Raw genomic sequence first — 19,201 nt, forward strand, 5'->3', positions numbered from 1 at the left:
TTTTTCCCTTAGAGCACACGCAGGTCGCAGAGGTGCAGAACAGCTGGTTGACACGACTCCCTCGGATCCTTCTAATCCTTAGGAGCCCACGCAACCAAGCAGGAGCCATCGCCCTTTCCTTCATTTTGCCTCACATGTGTTAAAATATTCTCATTCAAATTCCCATATTGAAAGCACAACGTCCCCCAAACTAACCTCACAGAGTTGTTGTGAGGAGAAATGGATAAACGAATTATGTACACCATCCCGTGGGGAGGTAAAAATCATCATGCGATAAAATAAATTAATAAAACATCCCCCATTTTAAGGGGATAAAAATAAAATCCCCCCTCTCTCCCTCCCCAGGCATGTGAATACCAACGATCTTTATTCCTCACATTAATGCTATAAAAACACTTGACCATGACTTGACCAGATTTGACCATGACTTGATCAAAAAAACAAAACAAAACAAAACAAAAAAACACCCTCCCCTGGTGAAATCCTTCATTCTTGCAGGCACCTGCGTCTTTGTATGTGCATAAACAGAAGGAATGTATTTTTGCAAGCCACTGTTCCTTATCACCCCCCCTTTTCTCATGTAGGTTTATTTCACACTTTGAATAGTTCCAGAAACGCCTCTTACCATGTGAACCCGGTAAAGGATGCTGATCCCCAGAGTCATGAAGGGCTTGGAGAAATCAATCACCTTCTCCCGCTCGGCGGTAATCGTGAGGCCGGCCACTGCCAAGTCAGCTTTCTGAAAGGAAGGAAGACAGAGAAGATCAATATCTCCTCCCCAAGTGGGACTGGGCTGGGGGAGAAAAGGTCGCAGAGAGAGAGGACACAGCTGGTTCTCCCCCAAAGGCTTCCTCACTCAGTGGGTTGGCTTAGCAAGAAGAGGTTCACGGGTGGGGGAGAAGAGATGGTAAGTATATGAGGTACCCAGTGGCATTGTCAAATATATATATATATTTGGCCTCACGGAATCCCTACAAAGCCATTTAGCCAAGAGATAGTGATTCCTTTGTGAGGATGTAACAAATATTCATAAATGTTCTCAACTCTGACAAGAAAGGATATCTCAGTCCTGCCAACCGCGATGAGATTTATCACCTCTGCATGAAAGTGAAAAGACCGACATATTTTTTTTCCCCTTTGCAAACACAAAAATTGTTGAAAGAAGTGCTTTCTACAGAAAAGCCTTGTCTGTTTCCTAGAAAAGCTCGGGTTATGCTCGGAGCGCCATGTTTTCTGCGCAAAATACTACATTTTCATAAAAGGTTTGCAGAAAGCCCCTCAAGGTGGCAGGTGCGCAAAAATGGACAGAATCTCACCCAAAGGAAGAAAGTTTTCGAAATGTTTCATTCTTGCGTGTGAAAAGGAAACAAAGGAAGGTTGACGTCCCTGCCCACTTGTGCCCCATCACATTCTCCTGATGCAGGATCCTGGCCCGACCCCAACCTTGGATGAAGTTAAATACAGTAGGGACCTGGAAGGTCTCCTGGAGCAAGTCTCCAAACACAAGACCCCAGTAATGGTTCCAGAGGAAGAGTCTCCCTCTTGATTAGGGAGTAGCCCAGGGACATTGGAAAGTGCTTGAGACTCAGCAAGACCACTGGTCCATCTGGCAGCAGCTGCTGGGAGCTTCAGGCCAGATTCTTTCCCAGCCTTGCCCAGATAGGGTGAGGATTGAACCTGGCAAAGCCTGCATGCAAAGCTGATGCTCTGTCACTAAGTCATGACTCTTTTCTGGACTGGAATCTGCTTTTTTAAAAAAAAACATGGTGGGACGTGGTGGCGCTGCGGGCTAAACCGCAGAAGCCTGTGCTGCAGGGTCAGAAGAACAAGCAGTCGTAAGATCGAATCCACGCGACGGAGTAAGTGCCCGTCGCTTGTCCCAGCTCCTGCCAACCTAGCGGTTCGAAAGCATGCAAATGCAAGTAGATCAATAGGGACCACTTCGGTGGGAAGGTAACAGCATTACGTGTCTAAGTCGCACCGGCCATGTGACCACAGAAGATTGTCTTCGGACAAACACTGGCTCTATGGCTTGGAAACAGGGATGAGCACCGCCCCCTAGAGTCGAACACAACTGGACAAAAATTGTCAAGGGGAACCTTTACCTTTTCCCAAAAAGCACTGGCAGCAGAAGACTAACAAACTGACAGAACATCCATCAGTAGTAGAACTGATTCCCCCTTTAAGCGCCTAGCGAAGGAGATTCATTTCAGAAGAATAGCACAGCCGTCCCTGTGACTTCAAGCAAACCTCTCTTGGCCAGACGGGCTGGTTTCAATGGGTGGCATAGTCCAAATCACAGAGTTGGCAGCATCACCCGATCACATCCAAAGGTCTGTGATCAAAGTAAAGGCCAGCTTTTTTCTTTTATTGCTGCCCTCTGTTTGCCGTGGGAGAGCTTGTTTTACCCAAGCATAACTTGTCATAGTGGGGAGGATAGGTCGTTGATACCCTTGTCCCGTGCACGTTTTGCAAAAGGAGGCCTCCGCTGCATCCCAGCTTAATGCATACCCCACAGACGCAACCGCGAATAAATGAATACACTTGTCCTCAATTCACCCCCCCCCCCAATGGAGGTGGAGATGTTACAGCCTCGATGAGAAATAAGAGCTGTCAATGGCACAATGCAAATTAATGTGTGCGTGTGTGTGTGTTTGTTTTTAAAAAGATTCCAGTCTAAAAGAATTGTGTGACTCAGGTTGGGATTTTAATTTTGCAAATGTTATTTTTATTAGTCTCTTAATGACTTTGAGTTGCCCTTTCCTTCATTATTTTCAAACAGGAGGGCCTGGATATATCCCCAAACTCTTTCCCTCGCAGATTGGTATTACTTTACTGCTTCTGAAAATGGTCCGTGAATCTTCTAACTTGCACTTTATGGCCTCGGGCTGCAAGGGATCCTGCTGCAGAAAAACAATAAATGGGGGATTTATTGCCCAGCATTCACAACCCAAGTTGTAAACATGGCGTGACGGTGACAGGTATGCCATGTGTGCATCTTGCCAGGCTGGATGCCAGATCTGGTTGTCACCGTTGCAAGATTATTATTTCTTCTTCTTTTAAACCCAAAATAAAGCCTACTGAATCAATCTGCTCGTGACAAAAGACTGCGGAAACCCTTCCCTTCCTGATAAAAAGCTGCTCCGTGCAAGACGCCTATAAAAAAGCAGGTGGAATGAAAACAAAAGTGTCAGCCTGTGGGCACATCTCCTTTATTGTTCCCCTAGGAAGGGAAACAAATGGAAACACAAATTGATGAGAAAAAAGAAACTAGCCACAGACGAGGCCAGCCCGTGAGTCAACAAGGTGCCTGAAGGTCATAACACATGGGGGGGGGGGAACAAAACCAACCAACCAACCAACCAACCAACCTTATTGATTTCTGACATTTGTACCAAAGTCAGAGAGGGGGTAAGAAGTCTATTGCACACCTTGAGTTTTGAAACTCTTTGTGATTTGGAGCTTGCTGACTCATGAAGGCCTGTCTCTTCCCACATAATCCTATTAGTTCCTTTTGGTCTCCAGCCTCACCACCATCTTCCGTGTGGTGGGTGGACAGAATTGAGCTTCTTTCGCTATAGCACTAAGTTTTGGGTATTCTCTGCCTCTGAAGATCTCAGGAGGGTTAAAATAGATTTGGAGAACCTGGTTACAATCCTGCCCCCATCTGCTTTCAGTCAGCAGGCAAATGAGAATTTAATTAAGGTTTAATATTAGTAGAATTTATATCCTACTGCCCCTCCAGTGGACTCAACATATATAGGACCGGTCCCTCTCCATTCCTCCCTTTGTCCTCACAACTACGTATCTTGACAGTGAGTTTCATGGACTCTTTCCAGCACCCTAAGCCTTGCATCTCACTGGATCACGCTTCCTGGAAAGGTCTTAGGGGCGAGAAAGTTTCACCGTTCCAGTTTGTTCTCCATTTGAAGGGAGGATTTTCCCCCATCTCAAAATGAAAGCATTTGTAAATGTTTGTAAATTCTTATTTTAAAAAACCACACACACACCTCATTTGCAAAATAAATCCAAAGCAAGATTCTCATACACCTTTCACACACAAATTTGTCTCGTCTGATTCAGGAAGGTACACAGAATCAGGTATAAGTATTTGTATGTGAGGGGATACAAAGGCTCTCCAGGTAGGAATGAGAAATCATCCTTCCTCCAATCCTGGAGAAACATCACTGTCAGTCAAAGGATCATAGTGGTCCATACAGGCCAAAGGTTTGACTAATTTACCTTATTTACTTCCACTGTCCCTAAATGGCTGATAAAGATGCTGCCAGCCAGAGCAAACAATATAGAGCTAGACTGATGACTCTTCTGATCTCACACAAGATACGGTGGGTCTGTGTCTTTCTGTCTCTACATGGGCACACATCCAGCTATCTATATTGAGAACAAGGGCTGGTACTCTCCCCTTAATCTCATTCCTAGTTCTATGTCCGTTCACCCTATACTTTTTCCTCTGGTGTGCAAACAGTACAAATAACATCAAGTTTTCGGGGGTCTCTTGTCAAGGGAACCAGGCTCCAGAAACCTGGGCCAAGTTCCTCCCCGGGACATGGATGGATCATGGACCAAAACTGGTACAAAGCTATACAGCTAAGCCTGCATTCAAAACGGGGCAAGAATGAAGCTGGGGAAATGATAGCAATGCCTCCACCTGGAATGCTGAAAGGCTTTCTCTCTCAAAGTCTTGGTGTCCCATTTAAATCAGGCTATTGAGAAGGCTTATGTGCATTCCAAAAGGCAGACCTTCCTGTGACGATGCAGATAAAAGAAACTATTATTTTTAAGCATCAGCCTCGGTAACAAAGAAACAAGCATCCACGCACTGGGGCCCAAGCGCACAAAGCACGCACAAGCATCCTCTTTCATCCTCTGTCTAAGCTAAAAGAAGCAGATTTTTCTTCTCCTGGTGAGAAATTATTGTTCCGCAGGGTCAAAAATGTCTGTATAAGCATTAAAGACAAAAGGTCACCTGCTCCACTTGTGTGGCTCAGTAAAGTCCCTAAAAATTGCAGGATTTACTACCATTTGCAGCAGCTGAGTGTCTTGCTCAGCGTGTCTTCGGGAAGGCATGAAATTCATTAGCCAAGCACACAGGTGGAATCCAGACACATGAACTGTGACTGGACGGGTTTGTTCTGACTGATTAAATGCCTGCTGCTAATACAGCAAACATCCTGTCTTGTTAGTCCTGCATCTTTCCGGCTGGTGAGATATTTTAAACCTAAGGAGGGACTCCTTTTGGTGTCATGCAAACAGAGGGACAGCAAGGGTTGTTCCTTAATTAATGCCCTGTTTGGATTCCTGATGCCGGCAGCAATGGTAGCAGCTCTGCTCTCATGCTGCACTCGTATCGCGCTCGCTTGTTTCCTTTGCATGGCATTGGGGGCCAACGTACAGCAGCTACGAAATCTCAACATTGTGTGTTTTTATTCCAGACCATGGCCATAGGCACCAAGTAGCAAATTATGCAATGCCAGCTCAGCCATTTTGTCATTGGGATGCAAATGTCATTGGGACTGATTCACAAAGGCCCTTGATGTTCACAGAAAGGCCCTTAATATTAATAGGAAGCTGCCTGAGAAAAAGTAATGGGCAGGGGTCACTGTGGGTTCAAGATGGCATAAAGCAGCAGCTTGTAACACCTGGAGAGCTCCATTAGAAGCAACCCTTCTTGGGAAACCAATTTGCCAAAGAACACGGCAGCAGAAAGAACCTCACCACAAAGGCCGTATGCAATCAGAAATACTCATTGTGCCACTAGTTTTAGTTGCAAGCCGGGTAGGCAGGAAATTGAATTTTCAGGGACACTGCCTCAGGCTGCTGTTCCCCCTCAACTGACTCTTCAGGCCAAGTCGCGTCTGCAACACTCTAGAAGCTCTTGGCTCCAGAGGTGGCTCTTCAGCCTGCGGGAGGACGTGGGGTAAAGCCATTGACCCCCTCGGATCTCCAGTGTGCCTGCTTTCAATTATGGCCAGTCTCCTGAATCCTCTGTTCCTTGTCTTTTGACCGGGTACTTGATCCCTTAAACCGCTTCTCTTCTCAGATCCCATTTAGACTAAGAGTCAACAAATCCAGAGTGGGATACCTTGGAGCCTCATCTTTGATGGGCTGAAACTCAAGCCCTCACCATTGCATATCTCCATCAGGCTCCTTCCAGAGAGGCGGGGTGACGTCTCCATGTATGTCTCACCACTGGCCATGCAGGAGAGGTGGCAGTTGTTGTCCACATCCCTGGCAGGCACCAGTTTGACGTCTCTCGGTTCTGCATATTTAACTCTGAACCGAGATGGAAAGCTGGGGGTGAGATCCCGGGAGCGGCAGGCCAAAGAATTTACAAATGTTCCCCATCTCTGGCTCCGAAGAGCCACAAGGAAGGGTAGCTGAAGACAGAAAGCTAGCTCTTCTCCTTTCACAAGAGATGGGCTGCTTCTCATGTTTGTATTTTTCTTCCAATTACTAGCATTGCAGTTTCTTGCCACAAACTCCCCCCCCCCCAAAAAAAAATCTGAGAGAAAAAGGAAGTCAGGAAATGGGACACACAAAACATATTAAAGTAGCCACAGTATCTCCAGATGCTTCCCAGGCAGACGAGAGCTCAAATTAGAACAAAACACTTCTTGCAACCGAGGGTCCCCCTGACAGACCGCATTCTGAAATGAAAAGCGTGACCTGACATGCCTGTCATTAGACTTGATGCTGTCTCTGGTTGGGGATGATGCCTCCGTGGTGGCGGCAGGGCTGTGATTAACTGAAGAGGCTGACACTGGATCTCATGGTTTGGCAATTAAACACACTGAATGTTAAAAATGCAAGGACTGTATCCCTCCCCTGTGGAAGATCTTGGTAGGTGGCTGATGAAGTTGGTTCTGACTCTGAAGTTGATGAAAGCGGCTTGTGATGGCACGGCTGCAAAGTGGTAAAAGGAGACCCACCAGCAAGACTCCTTTTTGCACTTAACCCCTTCCCGGGTCTAGTGTCGTCTGCCAACCTTCCCTGCTGTTCAGATAACGCCTGCTAAGCGAGACAGATCAAACTAGCCAATAGCACTTACTAGGACGGAAAAGGCAGTTCTTCCAGAGTCCGAAGCTGGTGAAAGGGAACGTCCAAGTCTTGGAGCGAAACCCAATAATCACGCCCAAACAGAGCAGCACCACTGAATCAATGGGATCTGTGGAAGGGCTGATTTAACAAGTCCCATTAATTCAATAGGTGCACTCTAGTTGGGACTAACCTTTGACTTTGCCATTTATCTTTAATTCCAAAGACTTGGGACGTCCTGTCACAACCATGCTTGAAAAACAACAGAGAAAGAGCTAAGATTATTCCATGATGGCAACCATTCAGAGCTATGTACTACGTAGATGTTTGCCACATAATTTGGGTGGATATTTTATGCCCCAGGCACTTGTGCCTTCAAAAGAGAAGAAAGGCTTCACCCCTTCAGTACAGAGAAAAGCAAGGGCTTCCTCACACAGGGCATCATGCATTGATTACATCCACTGCCACAAGATGACAGTGATGGGTTGTTTAGATAATTTGAAAGGAAAGAAGACAAATGCATGGTAGAGTTGATGTCTACCAACAACCGTTAACTATGATGGCTGCCCCAAACCATCCCCTCTAGAGGCTACGGAATATTATTTGCTGGCAACAACAGTGGAATGAGACTGTCACATTCATTCCTCAGTTGTGGAGTTCCCATAGGAAAATAATCGTTATTTAAAACAGAACAATTTTAAAATCCTATTTTCAAATATTAGTCATTATGGGGGGGGGGAGGGAGATGATTGGATAAAACCAATTGAAGATACTGCAGGAGAGCAAACAGAATCATGTTTTTCCTTCTTGTGTTTATTTCACAGTGGAATAGGTGGCAGCGAAGAAGCAGGAGCATTACTAAAGCCTCAGGTGTGCAGGACAGAAAACCATTAAACCATCTGAAGCTGCAAAATGGGAAACCTTTGATTAAAGATGCAGTAGCCCCTCCAAAGCCCCCTCTAAGTGCTTTCCTTGTCTGCAAAGTTGCCAACAGCGGTGGGGACCAACTAGAGTTTGACAATGATACCATTTTACTGCTCCATAAAGAATGAACAAGGAATGGCAATTCCAGACAATGGAAGAAGGAACCACATTCAGATAACTCTACGCTACCTGATGCTTGGCAGCTGTTCCTTTAAAGTGGTAATTCTTGTACCCATTTCCCATAGTCTGTGGAGTAACTCCACTTATTAGATTCCATAACATGGGTTTTAGATTTTTGAAGTTCCATCAAAGAAACGAAACGGCAGCACAATCCAACATTAGTCTCGAAGCAAATTTATTTGGGTTTTAAAACAGTGCTATTTTATGACAGCAGTCTTTCATGTAGCTCTAATTTCCCACAGGGCCATGCATCTTGCTTTGTGTGGTTTTTTGTTTTTTTAATCCTGTGTCCTGCAACACACTGATTTATCTCATTTTATCAGATGGTTCAGTTCAGCTGCAAATGAATGATCAGGACGGCTTCCAAATGGCAGTGGAGTTTCCCTCCCAAACATGGGCAAATTTACCTGCGGTGGCCAAGGCTGAGAAAATACTTGCCCAAATGCAGGCCACTACTCATAACAAGCAACCTTTTTAGGTTTTCTGAATTTTCTGACCCCAAAGAAATCTGAATTTGATAGCTTAGCAGATGACTATAAAGAGCGCATGACAAGAAACGGTGGCGTCACCATTGGGAAATATATCGATTACCTCGCTTATATCTCATCATTTCTCTGATCAGCCCTAGAGTTTATGCGTCTCTCCCCACCTGATCCTCACAACAAACCGGAGAAAAGTCAGGTGGACGAGGAGTCACTGGCCCAAAGTTACCTGGTGAACTATTCTTGTGAGGCTGGTCAGGGTAAGACGGACTGAGTTTATCTGGTGAGTTTGACACAGTTCAAACGAGACTAGATCTAGGATGCCCCAGGGCCCCTCCCACTATCCTAACTGTTCCAACCCACTGACTTACTTGTCAGCAGGAGGTACATATCAATTAGGAACTGAGCTACAAACGTTCTCACCGCCAAGAGCTTTATCAGCAGCCAGGCGAGCTGCGATTTTTCATGGAGGATCTTTTCCCCATTTAACACGAACCACCGACCTTTTGGAATCAATGTCATTTGCAAAAAGATGTCAACGCAGATGAAAAATGCTTATTATTCTCCAGCAAATATTAGTGTAAAAGGACATTTTGTTGTACAGTAGGGGTGCATGCCAACTTTTTTTTTGGGGGGGGGAAGAGGGATTTAAAAAATCCCCCAGATTTGAACATTGTTTTTGCTGTGGCAAAAGAATGAAGCACTGATGCAGCAGAAATCCCAGTGGAAGACCAAACATCTCCTGGAAACTCCAGTTGCTGAGGCCGGGTTGGGGGGGGGGGAGAGCCTCAGATCGATCTCAGAAGATTCTGATTATTCCTCATCCATCTAACTCTAGCTTTTTTTGGCATTTCCCTGTTTCTTCTTTTTTTTAAGGTGCCTCTATTGAGTTTTCACTACACATTAGGACTGTGTTTGTGCGCATATGAATGTGGGATAGATTCTTTCATGTGGGCTTTGACTGGATAGGGCCAAATACCACTAAGGATGATGTTATGCTCCCCCTCCCACTGCAGTTTTCTCTCACACACTGCATTTCTCTACTTTCTTTTAATTTAATGCCTGCTGTTGCTTGAGGCAAGGCGGATACATGGAAGGGCAGGAGCTGGCCTAGAGAACATAGCTGCTACGGTGGTGCTCCTCATCTGGAAACACGCAAGTATCTACAGAAGCCTGTGAACAAACTGGTTCAGCCCACCTCCAGATCAGCTCAGGTAGGCCAATTCATTTTGTATGGCAAATATCGGACTCTTTGATACAAGAACTGCTGGCTGGCTCAGTGGTTTAGAGCAGTGATCCCCCGCCTTGGGCCTCCAGATGTTCTTGGACTTCAACTCCCAGAAATCCTGGCCAACAGAGGTGGTGGTGAAGGCTTCTGGGAGTTGTAGTCCAAGAACATCTGGAGGGCCAAGGTTGAGGATCACTGGTTTAGGGCAACTGGCTGTGGAGCCAGAGGTTGGGAGTTCAATTCCCCACTTAAGGACCTCCTTGACAAGGTCTGGATCCCATGAGCCATAGGATCCCTTCCAGCTCTGTAGTTCTAAGATGATGATGATGATTTCAAGCATATTTTTAGAATTTTAATTTGCCTGTTCCAACTATTTACGAAAACCCATCATATGTTCTGCAACATTTACCGGCCACTCTATTTTCTGATTCCCGACTAACAGCTACCACCCACACCCAGAAATATCTTGCAAATTCTTGAAGGGATAACACAGAGGTCACCGGTTTCTCAGCCTCAGAAATATTTGCTTTTCATCAAGATTTAACATTCACATTTAGGACTGAATTAAATTGAGGAGGCCAGACAGATGGACCAAAAGCCCGTGGTTCACAAGCCTCAGACTTTTACACACTCCGCACAGAACCCACCAACCCACTCCCATTTTTTCTGATAAAAATAGCTTGTTTCTGATAGGGACTCGCGACTCGGCACCAAAGTCTCGGGCCCAAAGACTTGCCAACATCCCTGTGGCAGAGCTAGCTTGGCACAGCACAGGCCAGACTGGAAGTGCTTGGATGGGCCAAGGAAACCTCTCCAGAAAGCAAAACCGGCACCCCAAGCAGAGGCTGAGTGCGGAAGAGCTTTGCGCTTTGCCTAGAGCGCTGCAGCGCCTACAGCGCTCTTCAGGTCCTGGCCCTTATCCGCTTGGTTTATAAAAATTCATATGGTTTCTATTTTCTGCTTTACTGTGAATTTTAAGCAGATCAGCAGACAGGCGGCACCGGGGGAGGAAGGGTTCGACACGCCGTACCCAGCTGAGGATAATTAGGCAAATGGCAAAGTACACCCTTCACTTACACAAGAACACACTTGCACGGTTTCTACCTTGTCCTCCCCTCATCCCTTCCCTTTCTTGGCTCCTCCTTTGTACCTTTTCATTAGCCGAGATGGCCATTCCTATTGCAAAGATCCTCTCCAAATAGTGTCCGCCACCGCCATAATGTCTCTGTCTCTGTGTGTGTGTGTGTGTGTGTGTGTGTGTGTGTGTGTGGATGCTTTTCGGTTCTCATTTGTAGCCAAAGCAGCAGCTTGTGCTCTGGCTAATTAAGTTACATGGCACTTGACAAAGCGGGTTTCTTAGCCAGGCTTCCTCTTTTTCTTTCTTTCTTTTTTTTTGGGGGGGGGAATGACTAATGGGGGACGGGTAGCAGCTTTCTGATAAATCTCTTCCAAAGTGTGTTTTTGCTTCCTCCAGGGCCGGAGCGGCAAGGAGACCCAACCGCAGCTGACGTCGTCATCGCCTCACAAGGTGATGCGGGAAAAGAGACATTGTCAAGAATGTCTAGAAGCTCAACCTCAAAGGCAGATAATAGGAATAAGAATGAATGGGGGGGGGAGCATGGATCCTGTCACACAACCTTGGACATGCATTGACTGGCAATTTCACTTTGGGAAAAACCCTGAGATTAAAAACATACAGATATCTGTGCGCAACCAAGAACCATTAAGGATTTAATGAAAAATGCATTTCTCTCAAGCTGGACTTATCGTCCCTGAAGGCCGACAAACAAACAAACACCCTGCCTGACACAAAAAAAATTGCCAGTTTTTCCCAGAGATGTAAAAACAGCCCAGTTTGAGAGGGGCAAAGGTTCATTTGAGGAAACACCCTGCTTCCCAGGAACCAAACATAAATCTACTGGGGGAGGGGGCAATGATTTGCAACATAAATCATACAAATGGAAAGGAACCTCAAAGATCATCTAGCCCAACCTCTAGGGAGCATCTGGCCTGGGTTGCATTGGGACAGTTTGGAATGATGGGGCTTGTTTAGATTGTTCCTCTGTAGCTGCGATCTAGTCAAACCCATACTGGTGTTAGATTGCTCTGTTTTCGTCTGTTTAGTTGCACACTGTGCCCCTCCCCTTCTCATTTCCCACCTCCTCCTTTGCAATAGCTGTCAGCTGGTTGGGAAAGAGCATACTTCCATTATCTTGGAAATGGACATAAATGCTGTGATTTTATACTCAGGCAGAGGGGAAGGTAAAGAACACCACGTTTCTGCCCTACATATGTCCACCAAATCGAGTTCCTTAAATCTGTTCTTCACTTCCAGTGTGCATTCATAAGGGATTTGGTTTAGATTTTACCTGACTAGCCCAGTGGTTTTTCCTACTTTCTTCAGTTTAAGCTTGAGTTTTGCTATGAGAAGCGTATGATCAGAGCCACAATCAGCTCCAGGTCTTGTTTCTGCTGACTGCATAGAACTTCTCCATCTTTGACTGCAGAGAATATAATCAATCCGATTTCAGTGTTGCCCATCTGGTGATGTCCATGTGTAGAGTCGCCTCTTGTGTTGTTGGAAAAGAGTGTTTGTGATGACCAGCTTGTTCTCTTCACAAAACTCTATTAGCCTTTGCCCTGCTTCGTTCTGAACTCCAAGGCCAAACTTACCTGTTGTTCCTTTTAGCTCTTGACTCCCTACTTTAGCATTAAAGTAGGGATCTCTATAAAGCTCGTAATGGGGCAAAATTCATTCCTTTGGTTCCTCCCCTCTCCTACTTGCTAGGCTGTGACATCTGGATGTACATGAAATACAGGTAAAGTTGAAAAATAAATTAAAATATTAAGATAATTGGAGTCTATTTTTGTAATTTTTTTTAACCAGAAGCCATCTACTTGAATAGTTTTCATCTCAAACCATTTGTGAGATTTTCTTTTGCACTCGTGGTGGGGCTTAAACTTCAGGCACATCAACTGTGTGCCTCTTCCCTTTAAAGGAGGGTGCCAAGGTCGAAACGAAACCATTGCAATAAATGGGAGAAAGTGTTGCTGATGGTTAGCTGCAAATAGGCACGATGTCATTTGTAATACCCCGCTCCCCAAACATGTAACACTTTTTCTATGGTTTTCTTCATAGTGAGGCACAGAACAGGAACTACTATGGGCTGGGGTGGGGTGGACACGGTCAGTCGCCGTGGTGTCTATTCCCACCTCCCCCCTGTATTTTTGTTATCACCTAACTCAGAGAAGGCGGCCGATGAACTCCGGAAGCCTGCCTCTCCTTTTTGCATTCTAACTGCTCCTAATAAGGAGACCGCCTGCCTGTGGGTTTTAGATTTTATTTTGTCATGTACCGACATGGTTCCTTTTGTTTTTTCAGTTCCCTCCTGGATTGTTATTGAATCGGAGAGCCCTGGGGGGCTGACACATATCAAAGTGGATCTGTTTTGCCTATCATCCTGACACCGATGTTCCCATAATGTTGACAGCAGCTCCTTCCTGCTTCCCCCTCCTTAATGTTATCTAGCGAGGCAAGACAAGACAGAAGAAAGGTATTGTGGTGAATCATAGGCTGTCGGAATTGTGGGCCTGGATGCTGCCACAAACACTTTGCTGGGTGCAGAAATTCCGCAGGTTGTGTTTCTCTAAATCTCAGCTGTGTATTCTTCTCTGCGTGTTCTTGTTTCATATCTGGTTGCAAGACTCCCCCCCCCCCCCCCGAGAGATGAGTGTGCCATTTTAATGCTTTTCCTTAATGAGAATGTTCGCATTGTGTTTAACTGACACCTTTTTTTTTTCACTGACTGCGGTGTGTTTTTGTGTATTTTCTTTCTATTGTGTACATTTTGCGTATTAAATGGTGCATATTGTTCCATGCATTCTCCAGAACAACCAATAAGCTTTGCAAATGTGTGAATCCTCGGGGCGAGGTCTGTTTCTTCTCACAAAAAGCTATTTTCCTTGAGACTTCCAAGTCTAATGACATTCCTATCCTGCTTCCACCACTTCCTTTCTATTTATTTTGTATTTTTCATATACGTTTGTACATGTTTACCTACCAACATCTGTCAATCCCTCAATGTGAAATCATTTGGCGTCATACAGATTATAGTTGACCAGGTGCTGTTAAATTGTGTCTGGTTTGTGGTATAACCCTAGTAGAGCTTTTGCAGGGATGGGATTTGAGTCGTGGGACTCGCTGTCAAGTCGGACCTAAACCAGACGAAAGAGTGTGCAGGCCTTTACGGATGCCAGGATCCCCTGACTAGGGTGGCATGTTTAGATTCTGCTGGCATGCATGCACAGAAACTCTGATCCACACACCGTGGATTCATGCAGAGCAAGCAGGGTTCATTTTTAAATAGACTTGGCAAGAGTTTGTTTCAAAACAACAAAACAAACCCACACATAGGAATGATGAAGTCTGCTTCTCCAAGAAACTGGAGCTCGGATGTTGCTCCCGAAATACTAATGAGCGGGAAAGCTCCCAAGTGACTGTGAGCCCAGATTCTTCAGATTTGCTGATCTGTTCTTTCTCGTTCTCTTTGCAGCTGGGAATCAATTGGTACCCTTGGTGAAATCTGGAGCTCCCTTTCAGCCGGCCCTCCTTCTTGGAAGGAACTCTACACCTAACAATGCTACCCTGCAGGGGAAGGTCCGGCACTAAATCTTGCGCGCCCTGTTCTCTTCCAGCCAAGAGGCCTTACTTATCTTCTCTCGCCATTGATTGTTGGAAGAGAGAGAGAGAGAGAGAGAGAGAGAGAGAGAGAGAGAGAGAGTGTGTGTGTGTGTGTGTATGGAGATAGCATGATGCGGGTTACTGCCTTGATGTCTGCTTCGTCAGCTTGCTAGAGGTGCCTTGTTGATCATTGTGGCAAGGAGGCTGATCACCACTCACACCCAGCAGGGCTCCGGTGCTTATTCCAGTCTGCTTTTTCAGCCCAAAAGGAAAGGGGTGGGTGGGTGGAAATGAGTTATCTTTCTTCACACTGAACTTCTGAGACCAGCTGGGTGCACCACTTGAAGTCCTTCATTCTATTCTAATTAGCACACCATTTGATTCTCTCCTTCTCTTTTTTTTAGTATACTAGCTCTCCCTCTCCCTCTCAAAAAAGGAGCCCTATGAAGTAGAACATTGTTTATCATTACGGTGACAGCCTGCCTTGGTTGTGTCCTCTTGATTTTCATGGTTTGGAATTTCTATTTTAGGAGGGGGGAAAATAGCAATGTTTTGGGTTTTCCTCTCAATATCTAGACTAAGGTAAAGGTTCCCCTTGACAATTTGTCCAGTTGTGTCCGACTCTAGGGGGTGGTGCTCATCCCCATCTCTGAGCCGTAGAGTCAGCGTTTGTCTGGAGTTAATCTTCCATGTTCATGTGGCCAGCGCGACTAGACACGGAACGCCGTGACCTTCCCACCGAGGTGGTACCTATTTATCTACTCGCATTTTTACATGCTTTCGAACGGCTAGGTTGGCAGGAGCTGGGACAAGCGACGGCAGCTCATTTTGTCACGTGGATTCGATCTTACGACTGCAGGTCTTCTGACCTTGCAGTACAGAGGCTTCTGCGGTTTCACCCGCAGCGCCACCACGTCCTACCAATAAGATAAAACTAGAAACAGATTTCAATTTGCAAAGTGAATAAGAGCTGCAGAGCCAGAAGGGACCCTCAGAATCACTGAGTCCTGCCCGTATCCAGGAGGCCCAGTGGGGGAAGAGATCTCAACCACTGAACTATCCATGAAAAATTACTCCAAATAATTGTGTCACAAGAATTTCTCCATGACACAATGAAGAACGGGCAACTAGATACAGCATGGGACTTGTGTCCAGGAGTGGATTGGTCTTTTCCACCTTTCTTTTGCTTTCTGTAACATTCACATTTTCCACGCACAAGTTTGCTGCATCCTAGTTTGCTTGTCACTTGCCAAATTCACATCAAAGTCAGCGCAAAATTTTGTACGCATATTCACATTCGCTGTTATCTTGCAAAACCATAACCCACTTTGTACAGAGTTTTCCCAAATATAAACACCTTTTTTGCAACGAATTCCCACAATACATGCCTCTTTGTATGTAGTTTCCCCCTGCGGGTTTGCTTTTTTATATGCGTTTTAAAATGTGAAGCGATACATCACACCATTCGAAGAAGTATGAAGACTAGAGAATAATTATGTTCCCGCCTGGGTTGTTACTTTGAGAAATGTGAATTAGATTCCATGTGAAGCAAACAAATTTTGACCCCTGTCCCTAGGAGAGATGCTCTATATTTTTCAGAAGAACCACCCACACCTCTCTTTCAAGTACGCAAAGTGAACTGTGTGGAGGAGTAAGTAAACACGCCTCCTGCAATAACTCTGATTCGTTTGATGCAAAGTTTAGGACAGACTAGAGAAAGACCTCCCCCCCCCCCCCCAAATGCAGCATCAATGTAGAGTTTTAGTCCAAGAACATCTGGAGACCCAAGGTTGAGAATCATTGCCCTCCACAAATTCCATAGTGCTCTGCTTTGCCTGCCAGAGAAAGACAGGATGATGGAACCACTCTATTTTGCTAACAGCTGAAAAGACATCCCTTAAACGGTTTGGGAGGCAAGACACATTTGCCTCTCTGCAAAGCCAGGTCTCTGCTCCCACTTGGAGAACTGAAGCACAGCTACCATGCCTCTAGGTGTTATTGCTTGTTATTCTTGGTCTTGTTCATTCCTGTCCTGCCTTCTAGCAAGGTACCCAAAGCAGCTAACAGAACCAACAACAACACTAAACGTCTCAAACACAACATAAAATGGGCCATAAACCAGAAACATGAGAAGCAAGTGCCCCTTTCCATGGTACAGATGGGAGATTTCATGTCTGAATGCTCTCTCCTGATCAAAACTATTTCAGTGCACAAAGGGAACCAGTAAGAGGGGATGACAACTAAGCCTAGAGGCTTGTGTCTGGGAGGTCCTCCTTCTAGAAGAAGGGAAGATTTCTTTGTAAGGGATGCTTTCAGGCAGGAAAGATCACCTGCCTGCAGCCTAGACATAATATACGGCCCAGGAAAAGTTTTTTGCAACACCCTGACATATGTCTTAGTCTTTAAGGCACAGAAACTGGAATGTTGATTGGAAAAGCTTGACCGATCAACATTCCAGTTTCAAAAAGTGAATTCGAAAAGCAAATCCAGTTCCACTGGGTGCTATTTGTGGCCCTTCTGCAGTCTTCCACTGTGGATGAGCGAGTATCCCCTGAACCTGCTATGAGGAGGAAATCTGGTGAATCCCGGACTCTCGGGGCCCCAGGAGATTAAATCCCCAGAAGGAGGTGGCGCAGTTCCTGGGTACGAAGTGTCTGGGCTGTCCCCCAGCCCATGGGGATGCTGCAGAGTGAAAGGACTAGCCCCCCCCCCCCCCGGGGAAGAACTCAGCTGATGGGGAAGACTACTCAGGAGACGAAGGCTCCTCAGGCATAGGAGGCCTCCTTGCGACTAAACTCCCTCTCCCTCTCCCACCGCTGCCGATACAGCCGGAGAGACTTGACACTGGATTGCTCCTGGACGTGCTTCCCCAACCTGGTACAAATCAGACCATCTGAATGCTGACTAGTGATGGTGGGATCGGTAACACAGCCTGTCTTAAACAACGGCATCTAACAACTTGTGCAATTCAGCTTTGTCACGGATGTGCTGCCTGCCATTCCTTCTTTCCAACCTCACCAAAGCCCCCGACAACCTATATGCTGCTCGCTCACTCACCTGTGCGACATGATGAGCTGTTTCAGAGAGAATGGCACAAAGCTGGAAAAAAATGCCTTAAAAATAACGAGAATAAGCAATTCATGGCACCCAAACCAAGTAACTTGTTACAGGTTGCGGTGTTCTTTTCGTGACCCGTTACGGCGTGAGCCCGGTTTTACTCACCCGGGCGATCAGCTCTCCGACCATGCCGGTCCAGGTCCCGTTCGCCTCGGGGACGCCATACACTCCGTCACCAACCAGATGGATCTTGTAGTTGAAGTGCAGGATCTCTGCCAGTTCCTTCAGCATGTCCACGCAGAAGCCTTCATAGCGCTCATTCCCCTCCAGCTCTTGATGGTTGCCCTTGAGCATTAAGTAGGGGTTTTCCTGCATCGAAACTGGGCAGCTGTCATTCCCATCTTAGCCATGGAGTCCCAACAGCGCTAGATTCAGCACAAATTGGAAAGCAGGGGCGGGTGATGTGATGGACTTGCTGGGAATCACCAGGAATGGGTGACATCAATCTCTGGGACAGAGTTTCCGGGGTTCTCTCATCTCTTGTTCAACTGGAATGCCGTTAGGCCTAATCAGAGCCAAGCCGGCAGAGGCCCATGAGGCCTGGCGGGCTGAAAGCTACCTCCTTCTGTTTAAGTGGCATTCATATTGGACAAAACAGCATTCCCTAATCAGTTTAATCTGGCCGAAATAAGTGGAGGATCATGTTTGGGGTGGTGGAACTACGGAAGAGAGGCCCAACACTGTCAGACTGAGTGGGTGGAGCTGCTGCCAATCTTGATGAGTATTAGAGATTGAGCTACTAGTGCCCACTGGTAAGAGCTGGGAGCTGCAACTGGTGATATAGCTAGGGGGAAATGATAGGTTGGGCTGGGTCCATGATGGTTCAACCTGAGTTCTATATGGAAATAATGAAGCAGTTGATCAGAGCACAACACCGCCTGCAAGTGTTCAGATCCATGTTATACCCTTCCCATCAAGCCATTTGGTAAGGGAATCTTTTTGCCTTTCACTTCCACTAAAAAAACCCCTGTCAAATACAGGGTGGAGGCCAGCTTTAGGTTTCTGCCAGTTCCCCAGGCATCGTCAGCTGAGCAGATAATAGCATCACTAATGGAAGGTTTGAATTCCTGCACACTGTAATTGCATCCCAGGAGTCTCCCAGTCAGGAAAGAGGGCACAGAATACAAAATTGTGTTGAGTTGGGGACTGAATGGAACATGGCCTATGCAGATCCATGGATGAAGCACCTGAGCATGTCTTGTGAAAAACCCGCAGTTCAGCATAACCAAAGAAAACCTGAAAGCAGCAGGCTATGTTGGGAGATGAGTGATACGAAACCAGAAATCCAATAAGTTGCAACTAGAGCAGGGAAATTAAATTGGTGGAACCTACGTACGTGTTGATTCCTCAAGTCCCCATTGATTCAATGGGCCTACTCTACTTGCAATGTACTACTAGATTTCAGATGCGTTCCTAAACTCAAGAGTTTCTGGCTTCAGTCCTGGCTGATTCTGATCATATCCATCTTACATCACAACAGGAGATTTTGTGCACACTCAAAATGTGCTCTACCATTCCTCTATAGTCTAGCTG

At 46.0% G+C, this 19,201-nt stretch overlaps 1 protein-coding gene across 5 annotated transcripts in view; it reads right to left on the reverse strand.

The window, feature by feature from the left end:
- The window catches only part of GRIK4 (glutamate ionotropic receptor kainate type subunit 4), a 371,582-nt gene that overhangs the window by 25,589 nt on the left and 326,792 nt on the right, over positions 1 to 19,201 (reverse strand). For 3 of the 5 annotated variants that reach the window (XM_020792582.3, XM_072979221.2, XM_078379634.1), the window contains exons 12-13: positions 17,774 to 17,977; positions 626 to 739 (exon numbers count right to left, since the gene is read on the reverse strand). In XM_020792582.3, the coding sequence (XP_020648241.3) occupies positions 626 to 739; positions 17,774 to 17,977 (318 nt within the window). Of the gene's footprint in view, positions 1 to 625; positions 740 to 17,773; positions 17,989 to 19,201 lie in introns of those variants that run through there. The other 2 variants (XR_013538229.1, XM_078379635.1) reach the window with 2 other exon arrangements.

Source organism: Pogona vitticeps, chromosome 8 (genome assembly GCF_051106095.1).
Source record: "Pogona vitticeps strain Pit_001003342236 chromosome 8, PviZW2.1, whole genome shotgun sequence".
Lineage (NCBI taxonomy): Eukaryota > Metazoa > Chordata > Lepidosauria > Squamata > Agamidae > Pogona > Pogona vitticeps.